This window comes from Myiozetetes cayanensis, unplaced genomic scaffold (assembly GCF_022539395.1).
Source record: "Myiozetetes cayanensis isolate MyiCay16 unplaced genomic scaffold, myiCay2020 scf10, whole genome shotgun sequence".
Taxonomy (NCBI): Eukaryota; Metazoa; Chordata; class Aves; order Passeriformes; family Tyrannidae; genus Myiozetetes; species Myiozetetes cayanensis.
The window spans coordinates 16,495,956-16,521,321 of record NW_026086605.1 but is presented as its reverse complement, the minus strand read 5'-3'; the positions used below and the strand labels follow the sequence as shown (position 1 = coordinate 16,521,321).

The following is a 25,366-nucleotide window of genomic DNA, read 5'->3' as shown; positions in this document are numbered from 1 at the left end:
CAACCTATGTGCTCTTTTAAGCTCAGAAGTGGTGAAAATATGGAGTCAACTCAGATATCATTGTTCTAGGTTAAAGGAAAGTTGTGGGGAACTCTCTGGAGCTGGTTTTCCTAGTGGGGAAAAATCTTGTCTTCTTTCTTGTGGTTATTTTATTTCATCCTTAATGAAAGCCCAAGCCATGGCCTCCTCTGGCAGATAAGGGCTGTGCTACCTGATACCATAAGTCAAGCTCTGCTTTTCAGATTGTTCCCCTGACAACCATGAGCTATCACGACAGATGGGGATAATTCAGCTTATTTCTTGAGCATAAGACATATTCCCAGAGAGAGGGACCACTTGGGCTAGGTGATTCTGGGAGATGGGAATTCTTGTTCCACTTGGACATGATCTAGTAAAGGGTATTGCCTTATTTTTGCATCCTCTTGCACGTAGAGTAGTGTTTAAGTCTTTTGGCCTATTGTCGTGCACCTCTTTCACAATGAGTAAATATCACTGACCTCTGTAACAGATGTATCACACATTTAATATTTGCTAAGTGATTTAAATTCATTACACTAGAAATGTTGACTTGAGAGGTTCCAAGCTTGTAGATGACTCAAACTGTGTCTGTACAATAAGGGTTTTAGCATAAGTTCCATCCAAGGTTAGCGTACCATACTGCAGCTGTTCTGCTTCTAGACACTACAAATTCTGTGCTTATAAGAAGTCATGCAACTGTCATACTATGTTCCAAATACAAGTCTATTTTAATTTATTTTCCTTTTTAGGAAGTTTTCTAACTACTCACCCACTGTATGCTTTCATATCAGTGAGCTGAAACATTAACACAAATATGCAAGGGACGATTTTAAATTTGGAGTGCAAATATAAATGCATCTGTTCATATAGTAGCAAGCTCTCACACTCCAGTGTCCACTGAAAAAGCTAGATGCTTCATATGTGTCATCATGTCAAAAACTAATCTCTATTTCTTCTGGGGCATGAGCAAGTCACTATTTCTTCTGAGAAGTCCCATTTTGCTGTGGTCAGTATCCATCAGAAGCTGGCATGCTTCCTGGGATATGTGCCAGCGGGGCTGTAGTTTCAAGCTGTAGCAACAGCATTACTGACCAATGCCTCAGCCAAATGCAGAGCTGCTGATATTACTCTCAGTAGATGAGCTTTCTAATAAAAGCTGTGTCAGCTTTTTGTTGTCAAGATCACCAGAAGTTTTGCCAACATCAATATTGAACAATTTCCTTGTGGCTTGCAGTAATGAAGGGATTTCTCTCTGAACCAAGTGCAAATGTAAGAACATAATCCATTTAACAGAGAACTCCCCAGGAAGGTCATGTTATCTGTTTTGCTGCATGCTAACCAAGCTTCAGCAGGATGATTCAGCTCCAGCTAAACTGTTCTAACTAAATCAGGTTGTTTCTTAACAGTTTTAGAAACTTTATTACACTCACATAGCTAGCCCATGGATTTAGGGAGTTTATCAGTAAATACAGAATATCAGAATGATTTATTTGGACATTGCAGGATCTGGTAGAATGTTCTCACCAGAAACTGAGATCCTGAGTAAGATTTATGTGGAGAATTATAGTCTGATGCTTAAGGGCCACTGAACCTTTGCTTAACTTTCAGATGTGAATAAAGTTACTTACATTCTTGCTAATGAGCTTTGATGCAGAGACATCAAAGCAAATATTGTCGTGTACATCTGAAGGATTTACAAACTAAACTTGTCACCAGCCTCTCTTGCTCATGAGATGTACTCAGACGTTCCCTGAACACATTGGTCTGCTGGGTTGTACACTGTGCAGAGATCACAGATATCCTTGTTTTCCCTCATATTCAAGAACCCAGTGATTAGAGAATGCTCTTATTTGTGAGATTGACGGAGAATTGGTTTGCTTTTTTTTCCCTTGTGTCTCATCTTAAAGACTAACTTGTTTGGAGCAACAGGGGTTCTTCAGGTCAGAACTGGGATAGAAACTTTACTTTTAAAAGCCACATATTTCTGAAATAAGGTCTACAGAGTGCCTGTCTGCTGCAAAGAAAATCTGTCCATATTGGAAGGCAAGGCACGTGCTTAACTAGCATTAACCTAGGGCTGGAGAAATAGAAAAATCACTCATGCAACAGTAATGGGAGAAAGTTCAAATAATACTTTAAATTCTGCTGTAAACCCTTCTGATTTCTCAAATGTAATGCTAATCAGGTTATTTTCCACTCTGTTCATGTTAAACTTTATCAATGGCCATTTCAGATGACTGATAAGAGATGACTTAGAGCTTCTTATAAACCGAGGCTTGAAAGCATGGATGCCTTAATTAGGTTGTCTAATTGAATGAAATAATATTGGCCACATCACAATTGTTACCTGGATAAAACTAGCACTTTCACTGATGCAGTGTGCCCATTCACCAGTTTTGAGTTGATGAGGGAAATTAAACCTGGTGGCACTGTCAAGAAGCCAGTTGGATATCACTATGATAAGGTACCAGGCCTTCATTCTTACAGGATATTCTGAGGCATCCTATCTTGCTCTATCTTTTTGAAACTATTAATTGAGTATTAAATACTTAAAGTCTAGTTGGTCAGAGAGAGACAGCAGAATGAGTTTATGTCCCTGATTACTGGTGTGAAGCTCTGTTCCAAGTCTGAAGGGGGACTGGGTGTGAGGGGACGTCTCACTTCATGGATACATATACTGTTTGAAGTCTGCTTTTTTTTGCAAGAGACTCATTTGACATAGGCAGCCAATGTCATAAGAGAATTTACATCTGTTACTACTCCAGAACATTCCAAACTCCCCAAATGCCATAAAACCAGACACCATGGTGCCGATCATTAAAACAATGTGGGGATGAGGCACTACCCAATACGAGGTAATTAAGTGACATCAAATTGTGTTTGTGTTATTTATCTTGTTTTCCAGTGGGGTTGAGATGGCTGAGTGCAATAAAATGGCTTTGTCTGTTCAAAGTAGAAGTTTATACAGACATAGGAACACCAGTAATTTTCCAGCTGAGAAACATGAGATTAAACTGGTTTTGTGACTTCTGGTGTAGTAGCTACTAATTTTGCATGGAGTGAAACAACACAGAGGATCAGTGCAGAACAACCATTGTGGTTTTGGTTTGTTTAAATTTTATTGTGTGCTGTTTGCAGGTCTTTGTGTGTAATTTAAAGTAGCACTTCAGGGCATCGTGAGAAATCAGTGGCTGATGTCCCTGACCCAAGGCAGACTCACGTGTCAGGGATGGTTTAGATAGTTACATAACTGTCCCTGTAAATCTCCAGTGTGGAGATTTCACAGCCTCCTTAAGTGATGTGTTTCACTGCTTGTCTACTCCAACCACCAGAAAGATTTTCCTTGTGTCAGACTTTCTCCTGTTGCAATTTTGATCATGTTACTCTTCTCACTGACCATAGGAAGGCTTTTTTTCTTTCCTCTGTATAAAATATTGTAATTTTTCTTCATGGTCTTTTCTAGACTGGATAAGCCTGATTCTTTCATGAATTTCATCAGAAATCTGAAAGACTTCTACTACATTCACATTAGTCTAAATTGTTCTTAACTACAGTACTCAAATCAACATAACCATATGAAAGATGGCTATCAAAACCAAGAGCAAGAGAGAAAGCTGCACAAGCAGGTATATTGTTAGAAGCCGATACATTTGACATATGAAAAATAACAGAACCATCTTTTAGTTTTGATTTCACAAGCAGCACTTCTTGTGTAAAAAAAAGTTATCTGGAGGTAAGCTGTCTTTCCAGCCACACCATACTGCATCAAAACCACTTAATTAATTTGTTGTTTACAAAGAACACTGTGTGAAAGCCAGGATTTATAAATATGTTAGTGTTGGTAAATCTTTGTATTAACCCCCAAGCTTCCCTAGACCATCAGCTTTCTACTAGGTTAAAATTCTATTCCTTGAAATGTGCATAACACAGAAAAAAGGCTACTGAAATTGTAAACCTGAAGTGCTTGAAATAGTTGAAACATTGCTATTGCTTCCCGCCTTACAAAGAACTAAATTTACAGCTTCACCACTAAGATGAGCTCATTAGGCACAGGCTTCTTTCCTACATATAACTAGAGAGAGGAGCAGCAACCTTTTTTCTTCTTTGTATACTTTAAGACTAAATAAAATAATTTTCTGTTTTCAGGGCCTTAGCTTCTGAAGAATGGAAAAAAAGCAGTGATATGAGCTGCATACTTTACAGAATGCAAGTTTTATAGTTGGTTTTAATTACATGTAAGTGATGACAATAGTATTTGTGGTTCTTGTTTCAAAACAGGCATTTTCTATTCACTAGAATGTCATTTTAATATTGTTTAATATATACCACACTATGATCTATAAATTTATCAGCAAGGGGTTTTTTTTTTGTGCTTAGGTGTAATATTTAGCAGGTAGGACTAAATCCACTGTTAAAGTTCAGAAAAGGTTCTGGAGTGAACAAAACTTTTTAAAGGTTATCACATTATCAGCTTTCTGAGTCTCGCACTACAGTGCCAGCTTCTAATGAGAAAGTGTTTCATGCTAATTTAAGAAAGTCTCAGAACTACTGAAGAGTGCTGACCCACAGTAGGCAAATTTATTTCATCTATAATACATAAAAGATCAGGATTTCCTTTTGGAGAAACTATGCTGAGTGTGCAACTGGGAACAGAATACTAGCTGATTAAGGTGTTGTTAAAAGACAACTAACTTAAACTTTCAAAAGTAGTTTAATTAGAGATTAAAATTATTGGGGTTCAATGAAAAGCATAGTTATTATCCTGAACTAAAAGATCTTTAGAAAGACCATGAAATGATGACAATTTCGCACAGCAAAACCTTGAGATTCTGAAGCATTATTTCTGTTTTATTCGTTAGTTCATTATATCTTTGGTCAGAAAGCCTGTTGCTAACACTTGAGCAAATTGTCAAATACAAAGATTAGCCTGAGAATGGTCAGTGAAATTGAAAACTGGATAAAGTGGCTAATATAATAAATTTGGCAAAGAGAGTGGCTAATATAGTAAATTTGGCACAGATATTTCAGATATAAAGATAATAGCTTTTAACATTGGCTTTCTGTCTTACAAACACTGGATTTAATCAATAATAGTATCACTTGTTACTATAAGTTATTGAAAATAACTTGGAAAACACACTCATATTTAAGAAAAAGGTTTAACCATCAAAGATTAAGGTGAACATTACAGGGTAAATGCACACAGCTTTGCAGCAAAGCATGATGTGAAAAGCTGATACTAGCTAGCAATCGGAATCAGTATGCCAGAGAAGGATGGACCTTGGGTGTTTGACTTTCCTCAGCAAACCACAAACATGTAAAAGAAGCAAATTTATTCTCAACTAGTGTATCTTTGTAAAATTTCTTCATTTTAATAATTTCCACAAAAGGAACCTCTTTTGGGACTTCACTACACATGCAAGGACCAAAACACTGGAAACAGATTCAGGTTTACAGCAGGTGCTAGAGAAAAATAGTACTGCAATTCCAAATCCATAAGGGAATTTTTTTGCCAGTTTCTAATTTGTTGCCAGAATTACTAACTTTGTTTCCTGTAGTAATATCAAAATACAGTGACACTTCAAATCCACTAGGGCAATTTATAATAACTACAGTTTGGGACATTTGTCAAATATAAGATTGAATAACTGAAATTTCTCAACTTTAATCTCTAAAATACAGAAGTACAAACAAGTTTAATTCAGCATAATTTTATATCCAAACTTCAAAAATGGCCTCTGACATCGTCTGAAACATAAGCTTTTCAGCACCAACAAAGTTTGTATTTGCTAGGAAGTTTTTTTTTTTGAGAAGAGTTTAAACCTTGGTCAGAATTTTAGTCACCACTGATTGTGGTTCAGGAAAATAAGCTACTTATGACCGATGTTTTCAACATGAATCTTAAGCAGCAAATATCTAACAAGACCCTCCTGAGTTTTTATCTATCAAGATGATATTTCACATGTATATGGTTTATGTCTATATATACTATACACACTACACATACATACACACAGCATGTATACATAAATATATATATAGTGCACCTACGAGGGCCAAAAATCTTTTGCAGCTATTCTTGTTAGTTCAGGTACAAGCACAATCATCAGGATTCACCAACCAAGAACTGGATATGCCAAACGTTAAAATAAAGCCTGACACAATACCTGTGCTTTTACTGTTCTTATATTTAATAGTGCAAAAAAAAAAAAAAAAAAAAAAAGTCAGTAGTTTACTATTTAAGATATTCCTAATTCTAAAAATATTTCCATTTGAAACCAAAAGTGCAATAACTGTTTTTTTTCCAAAAACTTCAGGCAAAATATTTGAGGCTAAATTATTATCCTCTTAATAATGTTTCTGTAGAACTGAATGATGAAATGAGCAATACTTTCTAGAACCTTAAGAATAAAGCTTTGAAAGATCTCTTGCTGAGCATATTGGCAGCATGTGTAAAGCAAATATAGTAAGTCCATTTGGAGCTCAAGCCGTACAGAAGTCAATATGTGCTAGCAATTCTCTGTGCTGGCTTGTTGGATACAGCGCTTTACATCTGGGACACTCGAGAAAACTTTCATCAAGGAGGCTTGAATGTTTCGGGGAAGGACTTCTGTCATACGTGGTCAGCTTCTCGTCAAACAGGGCTTGCAGTTCTTCTTGTCGTTCCACACGTCCAGATTCCCGGAGTTTCTGGAAAAGGAGGAGGTTTAGTGTAAGACTGGTGCACACATGCCCTGATCAAATACTGTAGGAAAAAACATTAAGGCTTGATGGCACACAAGCCTTGTGTGTGTTACAGCACTAAGGATTGTGTCTTGCTCACCGGCAGCAAGTCTGAGCAGAAGCCTGATGGAGCTTTGTCACTGTGCAACAGACAAAACTAGGGAACACATTCTGATACAAAACACAGTTGTGTTCCCAGGAACCTGACTATCCTACATCTCCTGCTGCAGCACTGCAGGAAAAGCAGTGCCTGGCTAGCTGGCTGTCATAGGGTTCTGCTCCTTGGGACCACATACCTGAAGGATGTAAGGACAGTTACTCAGTACAGTTGAAATAAGATCCCAAAGTGAGAAGATGTATGTTTAGCACAATCCCTGACTGAATTCACCTGCAAGTTACTCAGTACATACCAGAGGTTCCAGACGGGATATTTGCTCCCTGGCCTTGCGCAGTTCCTTGAGGACTTTGTTTAACTGATGCTCCAAGTTCTGGCGATCAACCTTTCCATTCTCTAAGTCTGTGGTGCATGTCTGGATCTGGCAGCCCCCAAAGTGAAAAACAAAGAATTTAAGTCAGAATTATTAAGAATGGGGAGGAATATTTCCCATTTATGTGTTTAAAGTCAGTTTTGCCCTGCAATCATATCCTAAAATGGGATTAAAAGGAAAATGAAAAAAAAAAATTAAAAATCACTTGTTGCTTTATCAAAAATATACTACAAAACTTCAACGAACTGATTGGTTTAAGGATGTTTCCTGCACCTTATCTGGGGCTGTAACTGTTGAACAAGTGATTGTGGAGAAAATAATATCAGGTTTGATCACACTCATTAATAAAAGGATGCGGATTTTCCTCTTGGCAGATGTGTCAAAATTTTTAGAAGCATCAAGAGATTATTCACAGTTGAATATCCATGGCTAGTATTGCTTTATTTAATATACTAATAATTTTTAAATTTGAAGTTAGTCTAGAAAGACTTTATGTATAATAGAGATTAGGATATAAACATCTTAGCATATAATTGGGTACCTGTTGTTCCAACAAAGCTATCCTTGTGTGCTCCTCTTTCTGTTTGAGCAATGATTTATGAAGAAGTTGCACCTATAAGGCAGAGGAACACTTGTAACAAACAACTTTCATATACAATAGTTAATAAGCTTGAAAAAATGATGAAGCTAGAGTGGGATGGAAGTAAACTTTTACATTCCCACACCAACAGAAAATGTATGCCTGTTATGCAACAGCCAAACCCAATCCAAATATCTCTACTTCCCTGAGGAATTTTCCCACAGAAAATTCATTATTGCACAGAGCAAGGGGAATGCAGGATGATGTTATTGTTAAAAAAAGAAACACAAAACTGAAATTTCCTAGGTAATTGCCAGGATGCCGACAAAACTTACACACAAAACCTACGTTTGTACTAACACGACACAATGCTAACAGTATCAAACAATGCAAATTCGTTTTTTTATAATAGAAGAGAACAAGTTTAAGGCTCAGAAAGTACTATACTGTAATGATTAAGTAATTGCATACATTAAAATATCCTACGCTTTCAGCCTGTATCAACTTTTATAATAATGGTGCTGTTCTGCTTCAAAAAATAAACATCTTTTAATCATTATTAACCAGTGAGAACCACCCTGTGTTTAGAGGGCTGAACTACTGATCTGGTTTTAGTCTACTTTAGTGTCTAGAAAATTTTATTCTCTTATTTCAAATTTCAGTTCTACATTGCTTTATTATTGACCCCAGAATTCTAGTAGCAAGTCTATCTTATTTAAATGCCCTGAGGTCTGTCCTTCAAGGACAACTTTCCAGTTTCTCTTCAGCAGATATGTGGTCATGATTTCATGTCCAGAAGAAGAAACAATAGATTTTTTTTTCTTTTGGTTAGTGCCACCATGCTGACAGGTATATCCCAAGACACCGCTGTAATTCTCTATGTAGCAGAAGTGGCACACTCCTCACGAGTATTTCATACAAAGGAAGGTAAGCACTGAGTATTTTTAAAGACAAACACACAGCACATTCATGTCTTCCCCCAGCTTAGGGTCCATCCCTTGCCTTGCTATCTGTCCCTTGCTTTCTAGTACTCAGGGGTACTTGCAGAGTTCTTATCCATCCTATAGAGAATCAAATGCAGGAACTCATTTGAATGGAAAAGCAAAGGAAAAAAAAAATCCAGCTGCATGGCTACAGTGTTTGGCTGAGGGCACTATCCAGAGGCACAGCTGCTTATTCAGTAAGTATGAAACTACAAGCCCATGTGTGCATTGTAGCTGCCAGGTGACAGCAAGTATCAATGATATTCCATAGTCAGGGGCACAGGATAAAATTAATTTTCACCTTTTCTATCCTCATTTACTATTAGCCTTGAGGATGAAGAATATATTAGAATCAATTCAGTATTTTCTCACTTCTCCCTCATGTCCCACAAGACTAGGGAAATAAGTGAACAAAGAAGTTCCTTGTTTAGACAACTCAGTTTTAAGCACAAGGTCATAAGTCTAGATCTATGGAAAGAACGGTTATTAGAGTGAGTGATGGGCCATTCTGATTAAGTATGACTTTTCATCTCTCTTGATTTTTTGAAATTATCTCAAACCTCTAAATGCATCCACTTACCTTACAAGAAAGATCTTCAGCTTTTTTTTTTCCTTCTCTGAGCTTTTCTCTGAGAGTTTCATTATCCTGTTTTAGTTTTTGCACTTTCTCTTTCATTTTATTTTCATTTTCTTGAGCCTTCACATCAGCAACCTGCTGCGACTGCAATAATGCATTTAAACTCATTATTTCTCCTTGTGCTTCTTCATATTTCTTTTTGAATTCATTAAGTTCAGATCTCAGCTGGGTTACAGTGCATCTTTCAGTCTCAAGATGTCTCTTAGCAGTTAGTAGCAGCTGGTCATAGTATTCTTGCTTTTCCTCTTGCAGATGACCTTAATGAGTCAGAAAAAATTGAGTTAATAATGTGGAAAAAAACCCACTTAAAAAGCAGAGCACTAAATCCTTAAGCATTTTAAGGCTTATTAATAGAAATTGACATAGTAGGCTATTACACAGGCCAGATTAGGACCAAACTTTAGTTAAAACGTCTTTCAATATTTATAATGCATAAAGTCTCCTTAACAATATAGTTACTGGAAAATTACAACCTGGCTTGTGCATAATATTCTGTGCTACAGCTTCTTCCATCACTAACCCTTGTAGCAATATCACATCCTTTGCCCCATCTACACAAGCTCCATGACCCACACAGTTCTTACATGGCCTTATGCATTATACTGACACGTGGGAATCTGACCCAAAGGCACTAGATTCTTACTTCCATTTTTAGCCTCCTTAGCATTACTCCTTCCCCAGAGATACCCTGGGGATCTGATAAACTCTATTTCACCTTTGTTGACCAAACTCAGGCCATCCACTGTCTTTTGTAGACCATCTTCTTCAAATTGTATGTCATAATTTACTTCTAAATGGCAAATAGAAAGAACTGGGGTAGTTCTTTTGCTAAAAAACCCCAACTGCTTCTTGGCTAGTGACTATTACTTAAACCACGGTTTGAAAAATTTCTGCTTATTGACACAAGAAAAGTTTAGTAAGTAGGAAAAAATTAAGAGGCTTGCAGTAATACAGTCAGTAGTAATACAAAATAGAAGAACAAGGAATGAAAAATGTCATGAGATTTGCTGATTTTTGGCACTGTTTGATACTGTTATGACTGAAGACTTATCCTATTTCTTCAAAGTGTAATTTACCAGGAGAGTTTCTAACTTGACTGTTCTCCCTTCCCTCAGCTACGAACTACGCCTTATCTTCTCAAAAGCAATACTCCTTTATAGGGTGGTGACGTCCTCAGAGACAGACAAGATTTTCCTTGGAAAAAGTTGTCATCTCTACTTTCAACTTGCATAGGTAGGTTCTTAGAAACCTGGATTTCTGCTACTGTCTAGCTGCTTGAAGGGAGGAACCTTCTTACATCCTAACTCCTGGTCTCCTGGCTGCTCTGATGACAAAGCTTTGACTGCAGGAACTCTTGAGTTACATTTCCTGGTGAGCTACTACTTCAGTCTGTCTTCATCTAAAAATACTGTTCAGTGATTTCTGAACAGAATCAAAACAAGATTATGATGATATTTTACTGTTTTCCATAAAGATTCAAACAATACAGAAACCAAGCCACTGCATGTGAGTTATTGTGGCAAGTCTGTGGGTATGCTCTTAATGAATCTTAATTAATCTCCACATTTAATGAATTTACCTTGTGGGTCACTTGCAGCATATATGAAATAATAGTTTGATAATAAGTAAAGCAAGTCAACACCTTCTGGTTCTTCTCAATGTGATTTTAATTCTATTAATACTGAGAGGGTGTGCCTTACTGAGGAACTGCACAGCAAGGAAGTGTGAGCTGGAGGTGGCCAGATCCATATTGCGAAACACTGTTTTGGAGAGGTGCCAAAACCTATCACAGGTTTTCATGCCCTGTAACAACTGTTGAGGTGAGTAAAGAACGTGGCAATCTTGAGTCATTTTTATAATATTTATTTTGAAAAAAGTAAATTTTAAAAAATCTGATCCACACCTAGCTAATAAATCCTTAATGCTTCCATTATGTCTGTTGAAAGTGTACTTAGAAGGATGGGAGACACCTATTTGCCTCAACACTTTCAGCAAACAGAGAGGTTGCTAATAGAGTGTCAGGGCTGTTAAAAACCATCTTTGAAGTGGATAAGAACATGAAGTACTGTCGGTAAGTAACACAGATAACAGGAAGCAAAGAAATATTACTTAACCAAGTTTTACCATTAAGCAGACAAAGCACTGAAAACAAAGTCTTGATTTTGATTAATTGTGCCATCACATGTTTTCAGAAAATTTATTCTATAGATAATTATGGTTTGGGTCACTTGTGGGGAAAAAATAAAGTCAATACCTTCTGAACTGAATCCTTTAGATTCTTGTTGGCTAACTATTTCTGACTTCTGTTCAAGTTCAAAGATCCTTCCAAGCAATCCCCTGACATATGCTTCCCGTTGCTGGTCATACAGTAGCCACTGTTGGTTTTTCTCAAGAGCCTTCAAGAAAATAAACAGAAGAACAAAAAAAGTTTCTGGTAATTTATCCGATTTTAAAAGTATTTGTCTTATTTCTTAAAAATGCTAGAAGTTGTATATTGTACAGTTTAAAGATAAGCTATGTCTGCTGCAAATTGTAGGAATCTCTGTACAATAAATAAATCCATCTTCATTTGGAAATATATATAAGTCAGGATGCTGAACATAAGTTAAAACTGCAGCAATATTATTGGATTATAATTGGATTACTTCTTGGAATGGGAAAATGAGTTAAAGAACAAAGGCTTTCTTGAGTCACATGCCTAGATTATGAAAAATTAACTTTTCAACCTTGAATATAAAATAAAACATAAAATAACAGACCTTGAAAATGGAACTTAGAGTTTCTAAGAACTAGGACATGGATTTTTTTAGCCAGTTGGATCACAGAATTATTCAGCTTGGAAGGGACCTCAGGAGGTTTCTGATCCAGCTTCATGCTACTCCAAGCAGTGCCAGACCAGGTTCCTCAAGGCTGCTGATTTGTCAGTAACCCCTTTGTTCTGATCTTCTGAGCAAGGTTTTTCAAAGATGATGGAAATCTTATCTCAGTTTTTTTATTCTGCAAGTTTTTGGGTTTCTTTGAATTTAAATTATTGTCTTACCATGAAATGATTTAAGATATCATATTTTGGAGGGAAACATACCCTCTGAGGTTCCATACTACCAAAAATGTATACGATGATAATTCTTATGTATCACAATGCAGATGACATGTACTTGCAATGTTGTACAGGAAACTTACATCTTTCAGTTGTCTTTCAACTTCGGTGCTGTTTGTTACAGCTTCCTGCAGACAAAGAACAACCTGTTAGCATTGTTTAAAACAGATGGCTGAAAGAGCAAAGCTACTCCTATATAACTATTAATTTCACATAAACACATGTGCCTTTCGTGTTTAAAGATCTTTAGAGCTGGTTGTTGTTTTTTTCTTAAAGGATCTAAGTTATGTAGAAAACCATTTCATATATTTAAAACAGACTGTTCAGAAAGAGATGGGAGAAAGATTTACATTTAATTTATTCCATAACTCTGCAACTCATAGTTACATTAGAACATTTCCTAAGAAGATCATCATGTGTTTTCTGTTGAACTGCACTCTTGGAAGACCTGAAGGGTGTTCTCCAAAGAGCTTTTGAAATAAAGATATTTAGGATATTTTTTAAGTACACAAAAAAAATGCTTGTTCTATTTTTGTATCCTCATACGTTTGACAATACACCAGACCTACAGGAGTTATTGGGGGAAAGCTACAGAGACCTTGAAAGCTTCTTTGGGGTAACAGGAAGATTGTTAACATCTGGGAAGTCAGGCAAGCCTGTCTGGAACAGTAAGGACAAACTGCCTGATTTTTTTGAGACCTGATCCACAGTACAGTGCTTGAAGTATGAGTCAGAGAGTTCTTTAGACCCATCTAAATCTAGAGAGCAGGTAAACAGTTACATTTCTTCCATAATTTGACATTTTTATTCTCTGCATGATAGAATGAATTTGTGAAATTGTGTAGATGTAAGTCGGAGGGAACTTCAATAAGAAAAAAATAGATTGCTACCCAAATCCAAACAACATTTTTCCTACGGGTTTTCCTATGGGTTTTGGAACACAATTTACAACAAATTATATAACTGAAAAATACAGAGAAGCTTTGAATGCAATCATTAAACTTCAGCACTTCCTCATAAAAATAGGATTTAAAGACACTGCAATTGTTTATATGAACGTTTGAATCCTGCCGCAGTGAAAACTGTCATACAACTGTTGTTTCTATTTCAGAGCTCACATGCCACCTAGCAGTTTCAAGCGGCACTGCTAGACTTGTTTTCAAGTTTTCCATGACATCCAGTCAAAATATCAGTCATATTTGTTGTCTTCTGTTGATAGATCAGTTAAGATTTTAAGAGAATTACGGTTTTAGAGTAATAGGTGTTTTTGTAGTTTATTATAGAAAATATCAGAAAATCTGTTGACTTTACATACATTTTAAATTCTCTAACTCAGTTCAACGTCTCTTAAAATTGAAAATAAATACATTGTATTTAAAGTGGTATTTACTAATATACTTCATTAGTAGAAGTGATATATATATACATGTATTATCATTCAAAAGTGGTAGATTAAGATTTTTTGTTATGTATTTGGCTAAAGCAGAATTTCTAGAAATTGCTCAAGTTCCTTGTAGAGCAGAGGGAACCAGCACCATCTGCAGGTGCAGATTGAATGCACTTGTAAATGCTGCCAAGGATTGGCATCATACCTACTGACCACTTAGCATGAGAGGAGAAACTCCCTGTTCCTGTCCTGTCTTGTGTCTCAGTGAAGTATTTACTGCATGTGATGCCATAGAAAGTACAATTAGTTTTAACAACAGAGACAAATGAGGATCCATAAGAGCAGAGAAGAGAAAGATACTCTCATGACTGAAGCTGAATTAGGTGAGGAGCTTAGTTTGCCATCATTAGTGCCCCACATCTCCATTACTGCTGCCTTCTCAGTCTGTCTAATCACTGAACACGCAATCCAAGAAGGGCATACCATCTGCTTAAGCCACAGTGATCATTACATGTAGTACACCAGTCAAACTACCCATGTGAGCTTGAACAAGGGACCTTTCAGTACAGCATGAGAGACTTCCCTCCCCAGCTGTGTTGCCTGAAGTTGTGCTCCCTGACTGTTCTTCATTTAGCATTCTATTTGGATATCATCTCTCTACATACAAGAATATTTCAGAATGCAATGCAGTTTATAAGAAAATTAAAAACCCATCCTATTTTATAACAAGTATTGGTGCTTAGTGAGCACAAATTCCAATTTGCAACTACAGCATTTCTTTAGTGCTTACCTGGGATGCCTGAGAAGTGCTACTGGCTTTGTTCTCCAGATCAGAGCACTTTGCCATGACCGCAGATAAATTACATTTTAACCGGTTAATTTCTTCTGATAGAGAACAAAGTAACTGTTCTCTCCTTTCTGCTTCCTTTGTTTTTTCCTCTAGTTGATTTTGTAGTAAGGAGACTTCACTATTCTTGGTTTTGGACTTAAGCTTGTCTCTCAGGTTTTGGATTTCCCTGTCCTTCTCTCCAACAAGATGGTTGTGTTTTTCTTTTTCTTTTTCAAGGGAATGTATTCTCTAAATGAAACAGAATAAAAAGGTGACACAAATGAATAAGTTAGTCTATGCAACAAATACATGAGCAAGTTTACAATAGCTTGAGTGATCTGAGCAACCAAGTCTAGTGGAAGGTGTCCCAGCTCACGTCAGGAAGGTTGGAACTAGATGATCTTTAAGGTCTCTTCCAACCCAACCCATTCTATGATATTCACTTTCAAAGATTCTCTGTTAGCCTTTATTTAGCTGAGAATATTATTTTTTACTCCAAACGGACAATACTAGCACAATCATCTGAAATATTTCAAGTGATAGCAAAATGAGTAGATGAAGTAGATGAAACAGGGAAAGAATGCAAAGAACCAAATTTCCCAGGCTTGGTAGGTACTCAGTTTTGTATCTGAATATAGATCACTACAGCATATGAACCTTCAAACACAAGCAGTACAAGAACTTCAAAACACTTCCAGTGAAGACAGTGATACATTTCTTCGCTTATTTCTCAGCATGTTTAGTAGCTTTTGGGAAGCAGCAGAGCCTTCTTGCAAACTACATGACAGTAAGTGAGGTTACAAAAGTTATAATAAAGCATTCAGGTGAAGGATCCCATTTTCCACATTATCTGGACCATTAGCTTCAAAATGTGCTTTAGTAGATATTTTCAATAGGCACTCTTTTTTCACTAGGCCTCCAGCACAGGTAATTATTACACAGAATTAGTACTGCATTTAAGATACCTTGAGGCTTTCCATAAACTTCTGATGCGAGAGCATTTAATTTTTAGTGACAAAGGCCAATCCTGAAATCTTACATGTTGACAAGTCATTAGAAGATGGCAAAAAACCTGAAAGAAATTGAATTTTCTGGAATTGGTTGAACACCACAGAGCACTCACTAAAATTAAAATATTGACACCAAAGAGTACTTGGTACATCTAAACATGGGTGTGATTTTCCACCTGTAAACTAGGAACTTAGTATTAAGTAACCAACAATGAGCAAGTAGCAAATGCTAACAGGCACAGCAAATACACTAAGGAATTTAGCCACAACTGTACATGAGCTGCCCAGCCATAGCTGATACTTGGCTTAGGATTTCTCAACTGACATTGTGGCACAGACACAAGAAAAGCCTTTCTGCCAAAAGAAATGGCCTTGAAATATTAGTGTGCCCAGTATGCATTAGTTGTATCCTTTGAAAGAGTCTACCTAAAGTTTTGCAGTCCTTCTGGGAAGCTTGACAGTATGTGACCAAGTTACACACTAAGTCTGGAACTTCTCTCTCTGCAACCACAGGTTTACCTTGGGTGGAATTTGCAGTGTCTTAGTTTCTGCTCTTTGGTTGCAGTGGAAGAATGTAGGGACCTGACTACAGTGTTATTTACCTATAACCGAGGGGGAGTTTGACAATTCAATTCAAGCAAACACCCAGCACTTTTTGGCATGTTCTTAGGCAAATGTTTGCAAACATAATATGCTTTGCAGAAAGTGCTTAAAATAATTCTCTGAGACCTGTTGGACACGAGAGGACAGGTCTGGCACCTCTGGCCTCAAGTCTTTGTATCCAGCAGCCTTGTCAGGTGAGTGTGATTTTATTAGTTCAGTCACCCCTGAAAAGCACACGAGAACGAAAATGTCAAGCTAAAAGTTTGTCTAAACCGTCTAAGAGTACTACGCCAGCAGTGCCATGGAAGTGAGCGCAGTTTCGAGAGCAGAGGCGGGGCTCTCGCTCCCGGCTGGGGCCGGCCCGGCACACCCCGCTCACCTGGAGGAGCCCGCTCCTCTCCGCCTCCGCCGTCCCGCCGCTCCCGGCCGCGGCTGCCTCCGTGCTCTGAGGCCTCAGCGCAGCGCTCTCCTCTTTACCCTTCTCCGGCCCACTCTCAGCTCTGGAGCTGCTCGACTTTAAGCCCCACTTGGCCATAATACGATCCTTGGCGGTCTTGGGGTTCATCTTTCGGCGCCTGTGAAACCCGAAGGCGGCGTCACGGAACAGCGATCCCTTCTAGCGGGCAGGACATGGCTTCCGACAGCTGGAGTCAAGCGCAGGGCTCCCCGGATCCTGCTGCCGGCTCCCGCTCCGTGGGACGGGACGGGGCCCGAGCACCCCAACCCACAGCCCGCCCGGCCCCGGCCCGGCGCCGCTTCCGGGAGTTTGAATCCCGCGGCCGCGGCCCGTCAGTTCCGGGGGTTTGGAGCTGGTGGCCGGGGCGGGCGGTGCTGCCCTCTCGTGTCGCGGCCCGGCCCTGCCTGTCCCCGCCCTCCGCCGCGGCGATGGCGGGGCTGGGAGCGCGGGGGCTGAGCGTGGAACACCCCCGGGGCCCGCTCGGTGCTGTCGCTTGTGTTTCTCTGTCCCGGTCCCTCCCTGAACGCACGTGGGTCAGATTACGTTGTTTCTCCTCCTGAAATGCTCCTAATCTACCCAAAATCTAATACTTTCAGAAATTCCGAAATAAGGTGGGATAGTTCTCTGTGATCACATAAGAACTAGGCTGAAGTGTGCTTACGTGTGACTCATCTTGCTCCATCTTGCCGTTTCCCCCTCATCCCTGCTGGGCACACGTGTTGCAGTGGCAGTGTGCACCTCGGGGGTTTTAACAACTGCTCCACAGCTGAGATAAACTTGCTGTAACGCTGAGCCCGGGGCAGCTCAGAGCTCTTGTGCCTGTCGTGTAAGTTTTACCTGGTTTCACGTTACCCAATTGTTAGTGCACATGTTTATGTTCAGACAAAACATATGCCTCCAAACAATACAGAGGGTGATACCATCTTTTTTTTTTCTCTTTTGTACGCATTTCCTTAATTATTTTGCAGTTTTAGTTATGCGTATATATTTTAATAATTTCTCAATAAATGTACTAAATCCAGCCTGTTCCGTGACGAAGCTGCAGCGTTTACTGTGCAATACATCGTTGTTCCAGAACGCAACGGGAGGGGGAGAACTTACACTGGTTTTGGGGACCAGCGCTAGTTTGTGACTGTAGGCTGACACGGAGGCAAGCCAAGAGCCTTTGCAAACAATGAAGTTCTGCGAATTAAGAGGGGAAAAAATATAAACCATCGTGAAATTTCATACCTTGGTATACCAAGATGAAGATTTGATATATCTTGAATACTAGGATCGTGTGTAATGTTTAGTGTTCATGTTGCTTAATGCTTACTCTTGCCTTAGTTTCTTACTAGAGATTTATCACACAGCTTCAGAATAAAAGCAACCAAAAAACCCACCTCAAAATAAATCTGCACTCGTTTTTGCACTGTGTCCTTTCTGTTACAGGATTTCATTAGCGAGAGCTCTTTTTTGTGCGGCAAACAGAACTTGGTGTCAATTTACAGGACTTTTTTTTTCCCTAGATTGAGTAGCTAGTCCGTCATAGATCCACCCATAGACCTTCTTTATTGTAAACCAGCAATTCCCTGCCTCCTCTTCCTGCTAGCATTTCAGTCCAGAAGTTAAGGAGTGTGAAACTGAAGACTTCCTCGAATTTATTTTGTAACAGTCGACATTTAGGCAAGACGGGAAACAATGCTTCGGGTAATTGTGGAATCTGCTACCAATATCCCTAAAACCAAGTTTGGGAAACCAGATCCTATCGTTTCTGTTATTTTTAAAGGTAAGGAAAACTGTCATAAATGTAGTCGGGGAGGAAGTTTTTTGTAACACAGTGCCCTTTGTAAGTATTTGAAAATCTGTGAAAACATGTTTTCCTGAAGCTATGTCTGATGCAGTTTTAGGGAAGAGTTTTTAATTAGAGAGACAGGAGTTACCTGAATGAAGTTTGAACTGGGTGGAGTGCATTGGTCTGTTCTGTCCAGCTGTGCTTCTGTTTCAGGATCCACATTTTACAAGCTTTTGCAAAGGCTTACCCTTTTGCTTTAGAAACACAAATCTAATTGCATAGATAAATCAATTTTCAATTCTGGTATTGAAGATTACCTTGTTTTCCGTCTAAAAAAACTTTCTTATCTTGATCACTTTGCAAAGCCACTGCTCACTGTTACAAACATTTTTATTGTGACTGGTTTATTTTTAGTAGTAGCATGTTGAAAAACAGTAATACCATTACTGAAGGTGTTTGTTTTTATTTTAGGTTTTGGGGTTTGTGGTTGTTTTTGGGTTTTTTTACAAACTAAATTGCACTTCAAAATTTTGCCTGTTGAGATTATTTAATTTAAAAATTTAGGAAGAAAAGCACATTTTATACACTTTCATTGCTTGTCAGTTATATATGGGATAAGAAGACTGTGATAAAATTAGCACTTATATGTAAAGCTAATTATATTTTACTTTAACTGTTGCCATCATTTCCTCACTTGGCTAGACTAGAGGAGCTTCATTTCATGCAATAATTTATCTTTAAGGTGCCAAAACCTCCAAGCAATTTTAGATCATGTAATACCTAAAACTGAAATGTGACAAACAGGCATCTTAATTCCTGGTGACCTGATTTCCTACATTTGTGTGGTTTTTACCCCCTTATGTGTTGGAACAAGTGGCAGAGACTGTCTCAGTAGCTTTTGGAACTTCTTAACTCTTAAAATATGATTTTACTTGCCCTGCAAAAAGTGATGATACTAAAATTTCTCTGCTTTGTACCATATTCTGCTACTTCTTAAGTATCCATATTCTCTTTTCAGTTCCTTGTCTTTTTTCTTTGTTTTCCTGTTACAGTTTTGCCTTTCTGTGTTTCCTCTCTTCCTGCAGTTTTATGCTCCAGGGTTGGTTTATGCCTCCACCTCTTTAAGTCTTCAGTGTCTGTTTAATCCCTCCTGGTAATCTTTTGTTCCTATTATGTGCTCTAATGTAGTTCACTTTTACCTAGTAAATATAAGTTAAAGATTTTTTTTTTCTGCATTGCTGGATTTGTTTTTCAGTCTTCCAGTTATCCAGATGCAGGAACTGGACAACAGACATTGAAGGAATGACTTTATATTTATATTCTTTACGTGCTATAACTGGGATTTTTAATGTTCACAAACATACTTAACCAGTGTCTCAAATACAACTTCGAAATTGTGACAGGTTTAGTAGGATATTTAATTTCTCATGCTGCTTCTATTTATATGGGTTTACTGCATAGCAGCAGTCTGATTTTTTGCTTTCTGTCCAGAGTGATTCAAGGGGGACAGAAAATATGCCAGCTGTTAAGCAGCTCCAAGTTAATTTCTGAGTGGAGTGCCTGTTTGCCAAATGCAAGGGCGTAGGGATCATATCAGAAATATGTTGAACTTCCGGCTGTTAATGTTTATAGATGTCTTTTTATATACACTGATGATTCCGTTCTCACCCTGTTAATGTGTAGAAATGGGAAAACAGTCTTATTTTGGGAAGATTTATGTCAAAGGGCATCGGTCTTTAACTTTAGTCCCTACCCAGTGAAGATCCTGGGGGACATAACATGTTTGGGAGTGCATTTTCTAGACTGGGAAAACCTCAAGCATTTGCAGGACTTTGGCTGTAGCCCTGCAGTACATTTTCATGTTCTTGTTTGACTTGGGGGTGTTCTCAGTGAAGTCTTAGTGAGCAGCACTCATTTGATGGAAAATTGCTGTGGAAGCTGACATTTCATTAAACAGTATTGTGTTCAAACTCTAATTTACAGAGCCTTTGCTGATGTCAGGTTCAGTAAATTTAAGGCTTCCATGAAATCACACAGTGTCTCTCAGGATAAGACCTTTGCAGCTGTGCTGTAAAGAAAAACCTTATGGTCCTACAACTGCTCATATGAAAGTGACTGCAAAGGTTTTACATATGAAGACACATAAATTAATACACTTTCATCTATGAATAGGATAGACTTCATCAAATTACAATCAATTCAGTTAATACAGTGATTTATATTAACTTCATATTAAAAGGAAATAGGCAACTGTTTCTGTTTTGATATCTTACAATAGAGGGGTTTTGTGCAAACATTTGACTCTTTTTTTCACACATTTATGTTCAGTCCAAAGGGATGGAACTTTTATTTACTTTAAGAACAGCTCACTTTTCAAAGAGAACTACACCCTGAGAGTAAACTAATATCGCTATCTGGAACTGGGTGCTTTTCTTGCAGAATTCTGAGTTCATCACTCAGCATGAGACAAATTATTATTAGTCCAATTAATACGAAAGACTGCTACCATTTCCTAAAATGGCACTAAGTGGTAATGATTAAATCAGTATAATTGTTTTGGTTTGTTAGATTCTTGTCTTAGGGTGTAAAAATTTACTCCGTTGGTTATATGTGCAGTCAATATTAGGGCATTTAGTGCTTTGATCATTCCTTTTGACTGCCTCATTGCAATTTATGCATTTAAAACTGAGGTGAAATGGCATTTAGCTTGGTTGGACCAACTAGAGTAAAATTTCTTTTTCCATTTGTGTTTAATCTAAGAGCTTTCCAGCAGGCCTGCAACAGTGCATAGTTATGTTAGTTTATATTTGAGTGTGTGAGAGAAAAGAGTTTTAGAGTACATTTATTCACTAAATTTATATTTTCTGTTTTGCAGAGAATTAAATTAGCTACATTGGGGTTTGGAGATTTTTGGAGATCTGCCCATTTGATCTGGCAGTTGCTGCCACTATGCAGTCTTAATTCTCCTTTCACAAAAGCTTTATGGAAAACTTAATTAACTGAAATATGATTGTCTCTTGCATCTAACACTTAGGACTGTTATAAAAGATAATGTTTGCTTCTGCTATTCCCCACCTGCTGAAATTGATTAAAATGTGATTTATGATAGAAGAAAATATTTAAGATGGAAGCATTGGTTGTTTTGCAGAATTGTAATTATCTTTCTAATGATGAAACAGTTATTATTTAAACAGTTATCATTTTTAAAAATCTTGAGAATATTGACCAGCATGTGGAAGTTTAACACCTTGATGAAGATAAGGCTAATAGTGATTTCTTCTACACTACCACAGCTATTGTAATTAAAGAAACAAATGTATAGAGTCTCCTACCTGTAGCCACTATAATTTCTTGTTTCTTGGTAGGGCCAAACTAAAAATGATGGCTGGCCATATCTTACAGTTTATCCTTAGGTAATTCCTAGGCTTTGCTATATAGCTGGAATAATTAGAAGCAGAGGAAGAAGCCTGAGCACTTGGAATAACTGTGCAGTCCTTCTTACCCTGCCTGGCAATGAGGTTTCTGGTTGGAAGAAAGGAAGAGCTTTGCCAACAGCTTAAAAGCCAAACATCCCCCCCCCACACACACACCATGCATTAAAATACTGATAGAAGTGTAATAAAAGGAAAGTCAGTAAAGAGAATATATGCAAAATACCTCCATGAGGAATGTTAATGCCACACTCAAACTGACTAAAATTACAACTGGAACCCAATGGAAGATGTTTCCCAGTGTTTTTTTATCCAGTGTTCACACAGATGCATAGCACAAAAAGGTTTCTTCTCATTAGAATCTAGAATAAGCATATTGTTAGTGGAAACATAAATCTTTTGCTTGTATGAAAATGGGTAGTCCAGAGTGCAAAATTTTGCTCCTTGTCAAGAATTTTCTTGACTGTTGTTCAAGCCTGTGCGTTCCTTACCTTAGAGAGCTACATTTGAGCTTAGGTAGTGATCATAGGACTTTTCTCCATTAGTTCTATCAGAATCAGATGTGTGATTCACTATCTCCTTTACAAACAGCTACAATGGTTCATTTTTTCACCAGCACTGAAAACCTCTTTTCCCTGACTATCACAGTGCCAAACCCTAGATCTTCTGGACACTCAGTTTTGAAAATGCACTGTCTCCTATTAGATAACATGAGGTCGAACTTCTCTCACTAGCTTGTTAATTAGTGCTTTGTTCTGTAAAATATGAGTCCACAGCATGGTATGTTATGAAAGCTCTTTCCTTTGTCCTACGGTGTGAGTCAATATCCTGTATAAATTGTAGACAATTCTTGTTACATAAATGTGAGTCAGTTCTCACACTTTGCAGCATGGGCTGACTTTTTCAGTACAACCCACTCTCATCCAATGAAAGGAGCCAGCACAGTCTCCTGCCTGAGTAGTGGGTATATGAGCTTGCCCATTTGGCAAGTTTCTTTCCCAGGCCTTTGCAACGTTTTCCTGGCTAAGTGTAGTCATGGCTTATGAATAATAAAAATCCAGTTATCTTTACTGTAGTCAAGTACAAGGAGTGTGTTTGAAACTTGCCCTTCTTGCGGTGGCTAAGCATTTTGTAGATCAGCAGTGGTTTTACTGACTGTACTTAAATATGCTCATTTGTTATCACAAATAGATGCAATTTCTGTGTAAAGAGCTGTGGTGTTGTCAGTGTTCTTTGGTGCTTCTCAGAGTCAAAAGATTTGTTCTCCATCAGAGCTGTGTACAAATAGTGCAATTGAAAAGGAAAAATAGTGCCATAGTATATATCATTTACACCACACATTACCATTTACACCACATTACCACACATTTGTAGGTCGCCCAAATGCAAATTTGAAGTATGGAAAATTTGTAATTTTTAGGCCACAGTAAATGTTGGTGAAGTGATCTACATAACCTCTGGAAACCATTTTTTCAGGAAGGATTGCATTTCCTCTTACATGCATGTGTATTTGCTCATTTAAAGCAGAACATGCTGACTCTGCGTGCATATCTTCTAAAAATATTTTTTCATGTGATTTTCTTTCAGAACTAAACACTTACAAGTATTTTGTAGTTTGGATATGGTAAATATGTAACACATTTTCATTACCACTTTCCAAAGTAGTACTTCAGTACTATCACTTGGAGGTTACTGTTTGGTTTGATGTCTCCAAGTCTTTTAGTATTTCTTTTTTTTTCATCATTATTCAAGTTGCAGCCAAGGGTCATAAAAGGCTGAAAAACCTGAATATTTATTTTGCTTTTTGGGAATTCATCTAGATATGCTTAACAAAACAGAAAGAAAAGCCTCAATTACTAAAATTGCCCAGAGGACCTTTTGATTGTAAATTGTGCAACTACTGGAAGAGGTAAAAATATCTGGAACGTTTGGTTTAAAGTTCAAATTTTCTTTTGAGAAGTGAAAGGAAAAATGATATTTGTGTAGTGCTTTAGCAAAAACAAATAATCACACTTTGTTTGTATTTGCAGATGAAAAAAAGAAAACAAAGAAAATTGACAGTGAACTTAATCCTGTTTGGAATGAGGTAATTTTTTTTAAATAAATCCTTGGTCCCTTTAAAGAAAAAATGCTTTTAAAGCCAGTAAGTCTGTTTTAACAGTTGTGTATGTTGTTAGGAAGAGGAACTAGTGTTAGTAGATGCAGGTGAAGGGATTCATCTTGCACCATGTATTGCAATTCATTAAGTAATATTTTGATGTAAAATTAGATGGATAACAGATGAGTTTATGGCCCAGTTTTGTTCCTACTTTCTTTTGATCAAATGATACTCAGCCATTATTTAGCCACATGTATGGGAACATAAATGGATCATTTATTACATCCTAGGAAAACCCTACAGAATTAGAATAAATCGTGCATTGAAATTCCTAATGGTTTATTTGTAGGACTAGTCCTATTTTGCATCTTCAGTAATATTTTTCTTGGGGAAAATATTTTCTTAGTAGTGTTTTTTCACAATCTTAAATAAAAGTTAAAGATTATTCTTACATTTTGTAATTAGAAATACAAAGAAAGTCAACCTACATCTATTTGTCTAAATTCTACAAAAACTGACCTCAGCCAGTATTGGAGAGGAATCGTATCAGATATTATGAGTGACAAGAGAACATGTATGTTAGTGTGAGGAAGTGGAACTGCAAAAGAGGTTATGGGTCACTATTAAACAACTCTGTTATTGTTACTAGTAATTAGCAAATCAGATATGGGCTATGAGCATTTTTATCTTTGCTTTTGCAAATGTAAGCTGATTGGGTCTCTCACTAAGTGCAAAATTTATTTCTGAATAGTTTTGTTGTATGTGCTACTCTTCTGTTAATTAATTTCTACATAAATTGTAATAATAATTTGGGTTTGGTCCATTTTTTTTTTTTTTTTTGGTTCAGATTCTTGAATTTGACTTGAAAGGAATTGCTCTGGATAATTCATCTTCCCTAACAATTATTGTGAAGGATTTTGAAACAATTGGACAAAACAAGTACGTTCTTCCTTCCCCAACCCTCCTCCTTCTCACTATTAAACAAAACTTTCAATACAGAAGTACAGGGGGAAAATGGAACTGATAGCTGTTGTTTGCTGCTGTTTGCTGCTGTTTGCTATGCTCTCTCTTCTCTGTCAGTGCTTCATAGTGTTGGCTGTGGCTGTTTTGAAAGGGAGTATATCAAACCATCTCTCTTGTTTTATCGTGGCAGATTTGGTATGAGTTAGACATACAGTCATGTTTATTGATAGTAGTCCAATTCCATTGTTAGCTTTTCTTTACTACTCTCTGCCTCCTCCCAATATGTAG

At 37.6% G+C, this 25,366-nt stretch overlaps 2 protein-coding genes across 3 annotated transcripts in view; one reads left to right on the top strand and one right to left on the bottom strand.

Annotated features, from left to right (window-relative positions):
* Nucleotides 1–4,574: 4,574 nt before the first annotated feature.
* CEP55 (centrosomal protein 55) lies at nucleotides 4,575–17,079 on the bottom strand. Of its 2 annotated transcripts, XM_050305455.1 has the most exons (8): nucleotides 16,735–17,079; nucleotides 14,704–14,991; nucleotides 12,610–12,654; nucleotides 11,684–11,825; nucleotides 9,373–9,686; nucleotides 7,771–7,842; nucleotides 7,152–7,277; nucleotides 4,575–6,708 (listed from the first exon to the last, which is right to left on the bottom strand). In XM_050305455.1, exons 1-8 carry the CDS (start codon nucleotides 16,918–16,920, stop codon nucleotides 6,502–6,504), a joined length of 1,380 nt encoding a protein of 459 aa, XP_050161412.1. In that variant the 5' UTR covers nucleotides 16,921–17,079; the 3' UTR covers nucleotides 4,575–6,501. The 2 variants fall into 2 exon arrangements, with proteins under 2 accessions (XP_050161412.1, XP_050161413.1); XM_050305456.1 differs by lacking the exon at nucleotides 7,771–7,842.
* A 1,321-nt stretch (nucleotides 17,080–18,400) lies between these two features.
* MYOF (myoferlin) overlaps nucleotides 18,401–25,366 on the top strand; it is a 67,110-nt gene continuing 60,144 nt past the window's right edge. The window contains exons 1-3 of the mRNA XM_050339917.1: nucleotides 18,401–18,580; nucleotides 24,048–24,103; nucleotides 24,963–25,054. Coding sequence (XP_050195874.1) covers nucleotides 18,493–18,580; nucleotides 24,048–24,103; nucleotides 24,963–25,054 — 236 coding nt within the window. The 5' untranslated portion in view covers nucleotides 18,401–18,492. The remainder of the gene's footprint in view (nucleotides 18,581–24,047; nucleotides 24,104–24,962; nucleotides 25,055–25,366) is intronic.

What these genes read in the sequence shown, in the direction of transcription:
- CEP55 (XM_050305455.1), bottom strand. Translation starts at nt 16,920, where the DNA reads ATGAACCCCAAGACCGCCAAGGATCGTATTATGGCCAAGTGGGGCTTA. An exon ending in TAAAGGATTCAGTTCAGAAG is followed by an intron (nt 9,687 to 11,683) that starts GTATTGACTTTA and finishes TGACTCATTAAG; the next exon opens with GTCATCTGCAAGAGGAAAAG. An exon ending in CTGAAGATCTTTCTTGTAAG is followed by an intron (nt 7,843 to 9,372) that starts GTAAGTGGATGC and finishes TCTGCCTTATAG; the next exon opens with GTGCAACTTCTTCATAAATC.